Source organism: Argentina silus (genome assembly GCF_951799395.1).
Source record: "Argentina silus genome assembly, chromosome: 7".
NCBI lineage: Eukaryota > Metazoa > Chordata > Actinopteri > Argentiniformes > Argentinidae > Argentina > Argentina silus.
In genome coordinates this window covers 12342816-12353216 of record NC_139661.1, presented here as the reverse complement: position 1 = coordinate 12353216, position 10401 = coordinate 12342816, and the positions used below count along the sequence as shown (strand labels likewise).

Genomic DNA, 10401 nt, shown 5'->3' with positions numbered 1-10401 from the left:
GAGGCTTTTTAGTCCACGCCTCATCTGTCTCTGGTCCTAGGTGGTTCACTTTACCCAGAAGGCCATCTGTTAGATTGGTACCTCTGTATCTAAGCGCCTCATAAAGGTAAAGGTGCAATGTCCTTTTTAACAGTTTTTACACAAGTTGATTAGATGACCTTTAACATTCCAGCAGTGACAGCATCGGTCTGTACACGTCACTGGCCTGTCCTGTCACTGCTCGCTGAGGAATACCACCAACACCGACCGCCCAGAGCTAAGTGCAATATGAATGTTTCATATACAAAGAAGGAGACCTGTGTGACTCCATACACTTTGGTTTTGTTTATGATATCTCATATAACCGTGCTTGTCTGATGGGCTCACATACAGACATGTCAAATGAAACTAAAATAACAGAAACACAGTTTATGGTGTTCATAATGAACCTCAGTAGCAGGTGGATTTGTGTTGTGGGTGGATGGACTGTAGATATAATAACATGTTAACTAAACACACTGGGTCATATATAAAGAGACTGCAGTTATACAATAACTGTTTTTGTTATGTATTGCAGATGTAGAAACATGCGTTGCTTATGAAGAGTGTGTTGTGGTGTTATATATTCACTATTGTACAGTTGTGTAAATAAGTAACATACAAGGGCAGTGATGACAGAGTTTTATCTTGTATCATTTTCTCTTTTGTTTCTTTGGAGGTAAATAAAGGTATAATCATCTTTTTTTCCTGTGTGTATGGTTAACAGTTAACTCTATACAGTATGGCCACAGTATTAGCTTTATGCTCCACCAACATTAGGTGAAATAAACTAATCTGTCAAATGATTGGTCTTTTGGTTATTGGTTGTACATCAATACTTCCAGTTACATAATGAACTCCTCACATTTTGAAGTTATGTAGAATTACAAATTAGTGCAGTTCACTTATTATTCCTATAGAGGGAAGTGGTGGTCTTACAATGGGGAGTAATGAGTCGTTTTGAGAAGGAAGTGAGTGGAGGACAAAGGAAAGGATGCGAGGAATCGAGTTTCTAACAAATGAGAAAGGGCCAAAATGTAGCTCTGAATGAGAGATGAGAGGTCTGGACAGTAACAGTACTGCAGTGTGCAGTAGCATCATCAGTGGACTCTCTCTCCTCAGCTTCTTCCATTGAGATTCTGACTGAAGTGTGTCAAAACCAGTGTTGGGGAAGCTACTCTGAAAATGTATATAACTTGATTACCAATGACTTTAGACGAAAGAAGTTGAACTACACTAAAGGTACCCTTGAGAGAAATATAGTTTGTCAAACCAAAGCTATCGAAACTACCTTATCTAACAGGACAGTCAGTTAGTGAAAGATGACCAGCCCATGTGACGTGTGACTGAAATCACTGGGAGAGATGGGGAGACCGTAGGCGGTAAGAGAAGAAATAGTGACAGTAGCTTACTACTAAATAGTGGGGAGATTGAAGTTCAAGGGCTGGAATAATAGTTACATTTGAACGTTTTCCTTTGGAAAAATGTAGTGAGTAGGTTCAAGGTTTCTTTATTATCCCCTAGGGGAAATTAGTTTTGCAGCCAGTGTTCACAAAGACATTTACATTTATGGCATTTAGCAGACACCTTTATCCAAAGCGACTTACAACAAATACATTTGTCTAAGTAAGTGAATCATCTATCCATCAGTCATCATAAGAAAAAGTAATCAATTCTCGCACCAGGGGCCGTTGGCAGTCACAATGCTAGAAGAAGGAAAAATTATTATTATTTTTGTTTGTTTTAAGAGGAGAGAAACTTGTACAGGGGGGTAGTGGGGATGAAAAGGTCTTTAGGAGGGACCGTTAAGATGTAGCCTGAAGAGATGGGTCTTCAATCTATGGCGGGAGATAGGTAGTGACTCTGTAGTCATGACAGCAGTGGGAAGCTCATTCCACCAGCGGGGCGCCAGGATAGTGAAAAGCCGTGACTGAGTAGTGCGGCTGCTGCATCCACATAGAAGCGGCGGTGCCAGGGGGCCAGCCGAGGTTTTATTCCTCCTAACAGGTGCCCTGAAACAACGGCCTGAGGGCAAAATCTCAAACTCCCTCTGGAGTGGATGGTCCTGGCAGTGTAGTGACAGTGACCCCACTGCATGGCAAATAAGTAGTAAACTTCAGGAAACGCCACTAGGATATTAATTTAGTTTAACTACCACCAAGCTACTGCAAAATGCAGTTGAACTGATAGTTGCACTCTATGGAGTGGAACCACTCCCCAACACTGGTCAAAACAGAACACAACAAAATAATACCACCAACCCCAAAAGCTCCATTATGGTACATTTCCAAATCAAATCCTAAAGAAATAGTATATCTGCAGGTTAGTAGGTTATGATAAAGCATCACTTACAGCTCACACAGCTCAGCACTGGACCTAACACCAATATAAAAACCAGGATAGAGGGGCTGAGTGAATGTGGTCTGGACTCTGTGGATGAGGGTAATTGTGTCAGAGGAGATGCCGTAGAAGGACAGAGTACCTGCCACGTGATCCAGGTACACTCCTACTCTGGAGGACTGAAGGTCTGATACTTTAGTTACCTCATTATTGTGATAGAACACACAACCACCACAGTCAAACATCCAGGACTTGTAATTGCATCCTAATCCACAGACATCATCTCCCCCTACTCTGCCGATGTCTTTATATGAAACTGCTATATCAACACACCCACTCCACTCAAACTCCCAGTAACAGCGTCCAGACAGACCCTCTCCACACAGCACCTGAGGCCAGACAGTGAATCTCTCTGGATGATCAGGATATGACTGGGCTTGTTTCACCCATGTCACCTTCCTGTTCCCCTCAGACAGAGAGAGGTGTCTGTTTGCTGTGTTTGGGTCCAGTGTGAGCCGACAGGAATCTGGGAGAAGAGCAGAGCAAAGACCAAATCAGAGAAATAAGGAGAGTCAGATATGTAGCCTGTCTTTGATGAGTCTCTCCCTCTCCTAGAGCTCTCTAGTTATATCTCAGGGGTTGTGGAGAGGATCAGTGGAGAGAGACTGTCAGCTACTTCAGGATAAACACACTCACAATGGAAGAACTGGGCTCTGGTTCTGGGCTCTTGGTAGAGAAAATAATCCACTGTATTCACTACAGAGAGAGAGAGGGAGGGGGAAGAGAGAGAGTGAGAGAGAGGGAGGGATGGAGAGGGGAGGAGGGAGGGAGGGTGGGATGCAGGGAGAGAGAGAGGGAGGGAGGGAGGAGGGAGGGAGGGAGGGAGAGAGGAAGGGAGGAGAGAGAGAGAGAGAGACACATTATTATACAATATGACACATACTGTGTATAAAGTGATGATTAGGACTAAAGTTAGGCTAGGTCTCAAGTTGATGGTGTGAAGGGACTACAGGTAGAGTTTTTAGCCCACCTGTAGTTGAGATCTTGGGCCACTCCCCCTTAAAGACGTCCTCTAGTTTCTCTCTCAGCTCAGACACAGCCTCACTCACACCACCAAACAACTGAAGAGAACCCACAATGATGCTGGGGAAGTCTGAACATATACTGGGACTGGAGAGAGACTCACAACTCTGGAGAGAGAGAGAGAGAGAGAGAGAGAGAGAGAGAGAAAGAGAGAGAGAGAGTGTAGAGGATGAATGATTAACTGAACAGTAATCTCCTTTCAGTATTCCAGATGGAGGGTCAGTGTAGTTACCTGGAGGAAATGGATGTGATCCTCTGTGTGTGAAAGCTGCTCCAGCTCAGCATCTCTCCTCCTCAGTTCAGCTATCTCCTGCTCCAGTCGCGCCACGTGTCCTTCAGCTTGACTCACTGCTGCCTCCTGCTGGGCTCTGATCAGCTGCTTTACCTCAGAGAGCCTTCTCTCAATGGAGCGGATCAGCTCAGTAAAGATCCTCTCACTGTCCTCAACTGCTGCCTGTCCAGAGCGCTGTTAGGACACACAGACACACACGCACACGCGCACGCACGCACGCACGCACGCACGCACGCACGCACGCACGCACGCACGCGCACACACACACACACACACACACACACACACACACACACACACACACACACACACACACACACACACACACACACACACAATGGGATTGGAGAGTGGCTGATTGGAGGACAGCAGTGAAATGGTGCATCTCCTCTGGTCAATACTCACTGTGAGAGACTCCACAGCCTGTTGGATCTCCTTCAGTTCCTTCTCTCTCTCCTGGACTCTCTGCTGGACTTTCTGCTGACTCATCCCCAGCTGCTTCTGTGGACAAACACACTTTAATAAATGCTGTGCATATTTACTTTGCTTGAATTATGATAAACAATAACTTCACAAACTATCATCTTTACTTTATAAAAGAGTCTTGTGCTTATAAGTAATCACTCATATTGAAAGAACACTTCTGGTTCCATGAATCACATTTAGAATCTGCTGATAAAGAAAAGGCTGGACGCTGGACAATGAAAAGTCATGAAGGCAGATCTCCTGATTGTCACTGGGGACAGAGAGAATAGAAAGCTAGACAGGAAATGCAGAGTGTTAATATAATCATTCTACCTGTGAAAACCTGTCTGACAAGAACCAGCTTATAAAAGAATAACACCAACAACCTTTACCCTCTCCAATACACGAACAAAGGAGTGTGGAAGAGACTTTGGATCTCTGGAAGTTGTCAGAAATCTGGCCCTCCCCTGACCTGCATCGCCACCTGAGTATGCCACTCCGAGCTTCAGAAGAGGGATTCGATGCATTCAAGACCGTGGCAGGCTCCCGTATAAACAGGAAGAAATGTCAGCACCACATGGGCTGGTAAGGAGAAAACGACTTTGGGAGGAATCAGAGTGGAGCTGGCCTCACCCAGCATGGGGAGCTGGCCTCACCTGGTGGCTTCATACTAGAGGTGCCCAGTGAAACCAGGAGCTTGACTCATAAGAGGAAACAGGATAAGCCTAAAAGAGGGTTTATTGAACCAGAGGGTTGAGAAGATGATGGGGTTATCGACCATTCTGCTGAGGGTTTCACTATGTCGGTTTCCGCTCCAGAGGTAACATTCCCTGCGGAGAGGCAGGTGGGATCAGAGATGGTAATGCCTGTTCTCTTTCCAGAAGGGGGGATACCTATGGTGGAATATGTCATGGATCTCCTCAGTGATATGGATTATCCGCAGCTGGACTTTGGTGAACCGAGTCGTGTACCACAGCTGGGAGAAGAGGAACTGGAGGCGATATAACTTCTGTAGTATAAATCAGGCGAGTCTACATGTTGTAATAAGGGTCTAAAATAAAGCAATGTGATTGATCACGGTAAATGTGAGCACTGCCACATACCAAATGGAGATAACGAATAAAGTAACATGAAAGCATCTATTTACAATGTAACTAACAGTTTGATGTCAGAGTAAAAAGTAACAGAACGATTTATGATTGATTAATGTTGAAATGGGATAAAGAGGTTTGATAAGTTGAACTAGAAGTACTAATGTGTATGACCATGTTTAAGGAGTAATAATGGTTTAATACGTCTTGATGATTTAAGTAACAAAAGATATAACATCAAATATAACCAGCAAAACATACTATGTACTACTAATAAATCCAATAAAGATATACTGAATGACTAATGATATAATGGCAAATCTAACTATTCAAATGTAAACTAATGAAATGACATCCATTGTAACCAAATGACTTAAGGTTGATTTATGTTGAAATGTGTTTAACCTGCTTTATGATTTAACTGATTAAACTAATCTGTTTAACCATGTGTAACGAGAAAAGTTGAAATGTAGTGGTTTGATAAGGTCAAGATAATCTGACACGGTCAAGATGGTTTAGGATGGGTCAAATACTATATGTTCACGTGGGAAACTTTCCATATAGGGGAGGATACTCAGGATGGCTCAGCTCAGGCGGGGGAGGTTATATAAAATAGGATGTCAGGTGCATTTCAACGGGAATTTTCCAGAAGACTCCAAAGAGGACGGATCCCTAAGAGACCTGGAGGTCTAGCCTGATCCGGGGATCCACGACAAAGTCCACTCTGGAGAGTTTAGACTTGGAAGCCCCCAGCCTGGATTGCTATTGGTATCGGAGTAGGCTCCCTTTTAGCGGTTGAAAGGATTGCTTGAGGTTGAGTGACTGCTTCACTTGTACTGGGAGGTGTGGGTCGTCGAAGTCCGTCTGCTGAGGGCACGGTGCTACTCCGGAGAAATCGGCTGGGCTGATAGAGGAATCGAGAGTATTTCGGCAGTGGCCACTGTCGATGCTGGATGGAGCCTCTCTACATTTATATTAAGTTAGACAGATTAGGGACATATAGGGTAAGATTTAATTGATTTTTTTTAAAATTTATTTCGTTAACTTCTTTACTCCTTGTATTTACTTTAATTCCTTTTATTCCTTTTATTTACTTTAATTACTTTTAATATCTTTAATTCCTTTTATTTACTATAATTTCATTACCTTCTTTACTCCTTTTATTTACTTTTTTTTTTATTTCTTAGATTAATTTATTGCTACCTTGTATTGCCATGCTGTAACGCTTAAAGCTTTAATAAAGTACAAATCTGCATTTAAAGGAAAAAATATATATTTTAATTGTATTTTAGTTCTTGTTACTTTACTTAGACTGGGAATCGAGAAGTCCCTCGGCTGATATACCGGAGTCATCATATCGGGCTGACAGAGGAACTTATAGCACTCGGTGGATGCAGAAGTTGATGCTGGATGGAGCCTATCTAAATTTATACCAAGTTAGACGGAGTAGGGAAAGTTGAGGGTAAGAGGTTATAATTTATTTTATTTTATTTTCCTATAAAATTATTGATTTTACCACTTAATGAATTTTCTGGTTCATGAGTAAATTTGCCATGCAGTAACGCTTAATGCTCGAATAAAGAACAACCCTGCATTATTAATTTTTACCACTTAATGAATTTGTCTAGTACATGAATACATTTGCCATGCTGATAGGGTAAGATTTAATTTATTTTATTCCTTTTATTTACTTTAATTACTTTAATATATTTTATTCCTTTTATTTACTTTAATATCTTTTTACTCCTTTTGTTGCCTTTAATTTATTTATTAAATTACTGTATTGCAAGGTACTGTATTACCTTGAGTTGTCATGCTGTAACGCTTAATGCTTGAATAAGAACAACCCTGCATACAAAGGAAAGGTTTAATTAGATTTATACATAGTATTGTAATTGTCACCTAAGATGATCCTTGTTAATGATAAAAAGTTAGATTTAACTGTGCATGTTACATCATAGGATCTGAATGGTTTTTCTAGCCACCTTATTGAGATATCTCCTTTTGATGAATTGTCCTCATCTATAAATTAAATTCCTGCAACCACACCAACTGGCACTCATATAAGAATAGAGCCGTTGTTAACCACTGGGGCTTTCATATGCTGTGTTCTGATTTGTAGGTCTCTTACAGAGCATAGCAGTAAGCTGCTGCAGCGGAAACTGTGGGAAGTAGACGGTTAACAGCAGGGTGAATCTATTCGACACCAGCCTAAGTATATCTTTGGGAACCTATTAGGGTAAGACTCTTTAGGTTGAGGATCTAACCCGTTGGACGGAGGGCTGGTCCGGGACCTTCTGGCATAGGGTCAATTACCGGGAGACAAAGTACAATGATATGATATTGACCTATCAAAATCTAAATTAGTTATTGTCCTTTTCTATTAGATGTGTTCTACGTTTATCAGTCATTAATGAGTAGCTCTGGTTCTTACCTCTTTCTCAGTCCTTTCTGTTGCAGCTGAGACGATATCATGGCCTTTATGTTCATCCATTGTACACAGATAACAGATACACTGCTGATCAGTACGGCAGAAAACGTCCAGCAGTTTGTCATGACAAGAGCAGATCTTCTCCTGCAGTCGTGTGGAGGCTTTGACCAGCTTGTGCTTCTTAAAGGCAGGAAATTCATAGTGGGGATGGAGGTGAGTCTCACAGTAAGAGGCCAGACACAACAGACAGGACTTGAGGGCTTTCTGCTTTCTCCCAGTGCAGACATCACATGCCACATCTCCAGGTCCAGCATAACAGTGAGCAGGAAGAGCAGCTTGGAGTCCTGTCTTCTTCAGTTTCTTCACTAATTCAGCCAACAGACTGTTTTCCCTCAGAACAGGCCTTGGGATAAAGCTTTCATTACACATGGGGCAGCTGATCTGATCATCCTGATCCCAGAAGCCCTTAATACAGCCCATACAGTAGCTGTGTCCACAGGGAATAGCCACCGGATCCTCCAATAGATCCATACAGATCGGACAACTGATGACGTCCATGCTCTCTGCCATTTTGCTGCACACACTACCAGACTGAACAGCAGAGTGTCAGAGATAAGTTTAGTTTCTCTAGAAATGTTTGTGCTTATGGGAGGGACTACTGTGTGTGTGTGTGTGTGTGTGTGTGTGTGTGTGTGTGTGTTGTTCTCTGAGCTCGAATACCTTCTCGCTTTTCACCGTTTTCGCGACTTCAAAATAAAAGCGCACATTAAAACATGAATGGAAAGTGATGGGATCACAATATTTTCTCGTATTTTTGCTGAAATAAGGACAAATTACCCAACAGAAAGTATATACAATTTTGAAAGTCATTTTGATCTTTAAAATGTACAAATTGGTGCAATTACATCTAATTGTACACATGCCGATTATATTTGTATAAACTGGACTGTACAGAAATATTTTTCAAAGATAACTAGTCTCTGCTACCACTAAACTAAAGCGATGTCTTAACTCATGTTGTTGGCTATTTACTCCGGCCACACACCTCAAAGTGACCCATCTGCACTGTGTAGGACACACATAATGGACTGTGCAAAACTATTTTTAAAAGATTTAAATTAATCTCTGGTACCACTCTACTCAGCAACACTTCTAGAATATGGATCAGATGAGTTTGCAAATAACAGACCAAGCATAAAAGGTGGGTAAACCCTATTCACCAAAATAAAAAGGTTCAAACTGAGTTTACTTGCATTCACTGCACTGACATCACTGATGCCATCGTTAAAGATGAAAACTGCCAGTATTTAGTAAACCAAGACAGATAAGAGACGCACACAAATAAACAGGTGAAGTTGTTTCTTGGAAGTCAAGATTATGCATAATTTTTTAGAAACTATAGCCACTTCCCTTAGGATATAGATTCTCTCCTAGCCAATTTCTCCAATCATTACAATGTTTGACCATAAAAACAGGCTTGAACAAAGTCACTTACACCGCGACGATGACATTTCATGATTCAAGTGCCCTCCAAAACAGGTTGATCATGTACCAAACAGAAGGGCGACAGGCAACGCTACGCCCATTCCATGCTACACGTTAACATTGTTTACTTCTTCGTTCAGGTTTGGGGCAAAAAGGTGTAAAGTACTGGAGTTCTGATTTGACCGTCGACAAAGTACTAAGACGAAAATGCCTGAGCAGACAGATATTGAAAATATACGTTTTAAGGAATATGTGCACGAACTAGTAATGACAATAATTGTTTTTAGATCCTCAAGAAATAATTTAGACAAATACAAAAAGATCTCTCGCCAGGGATCGATGAACTTCACAATGTTGGGGTCCGGTCAATGCTGAGTCCCAGGTGTGAATTAGGATTTTAGGCCTCCTGTATGGAGTTAAATAGCTGCAAAAGGTTGACCAAACGTAATGTTAAGATGTGTAAATAATTCCGCTCGTACAACAGTTACAACTCTGAAGTACATCAATATTACATAAAGAGTTGTGTCAGTCTCATCTCAGCATTAAAAAACCCCAACCGTGAACGTAATGGCCAGCAGAGAGAGATGAAGCAAGAACAAGCAGGACAGGAAGTAACGAAAACCCGAAGAAGGTGTCTTGCATGTTTTCAAGTTATATGTCTTCATTGTCTTTGCTGAAAGGAACCGCATAAGGGATGGAACTTTCACTATACTGTTGGTCTAATGCGTGTGTGCTGTCATTACAGCAGGACAACGGCTAGTCTGGTCTTAGGCGATAGGCAGTCACCGCGGCAAAAACATATATCAAATAAATATCCAAGAGGCCAAAGTGGCTTGTTTATTCCACCATTTCTAAAGTTCCCCACTGTAGCTGAAACACATTCAAGCCGTTTTTCATGTTTTGAATGTTACTTTTGTATAAATGTATCAAATCCAAATCCAATTATATTAGAATGAAATAATGACGTTTTTAAGGATGAAACGTTTTTGTCCTCCGGGGTTGGGCTTCATGCGGTTTGTGTCCATGACAGGTGAGCAGGAGTGAGTGGCAGGCATGCCCTTACACACAACCGACAAGTCGCTCGTCATCAAGATGGGGTCACTAAACTTGAAGTAGGCTCCATGCAGAGGACATTACAGCGATAGATACATCACCACAATATACACTGTACCTACTTCTAACTCCCAGCCTATCCA

The 10401-nt window shown here is 41.8% G+C and overlaps 2 protein-coding genes across 2 annotated transcripts in view; one reads left to right on the top strand and one right to left on the bottom strand.

Annotated features, from left to right (window-relative positions):
• The window catches only part of rgs3b (regulator of G protein signaling 3b), a 13201-nt gene extending 12325 nt beyond the window's left edge, over positions 1-876 (top strand). The window contains exon 16 of the mRNA XM_083673076.1: positions 1-876. This exon is cut by the window's left edge and continues 623 nt beyond it. The gene's annotated coding sequence lies outside the window, so the exon portion shown is untranslated.
• Positions 877-1594: 718 nt separating this feature from the next.
• LOC310807205 (tripartite motif-containing protein 16-like) lies at positions 1595-8278 on the bottom strand (the record flags this gene model as incomplete). The annotated part of the gene is made up of 6 exons (XM_083673565.1): positions 1595-2884; positions 3055-3114; positions 3389-3548; positions 3674-3907; positions 4139-4234; positions 7724-8278. The coding sequence occupies 6 exons, from the start codon at positions 8276-8278 to the stop codon at positions 2367-2369; spliced, it is 1623 nt and encodes a 540-aa protein (XP_083529691.1). The 3' UTR covers positions 1595-2366.
• Between the last annotated feature and the right edge of the window lie 2123 nt (positions 8279-10401).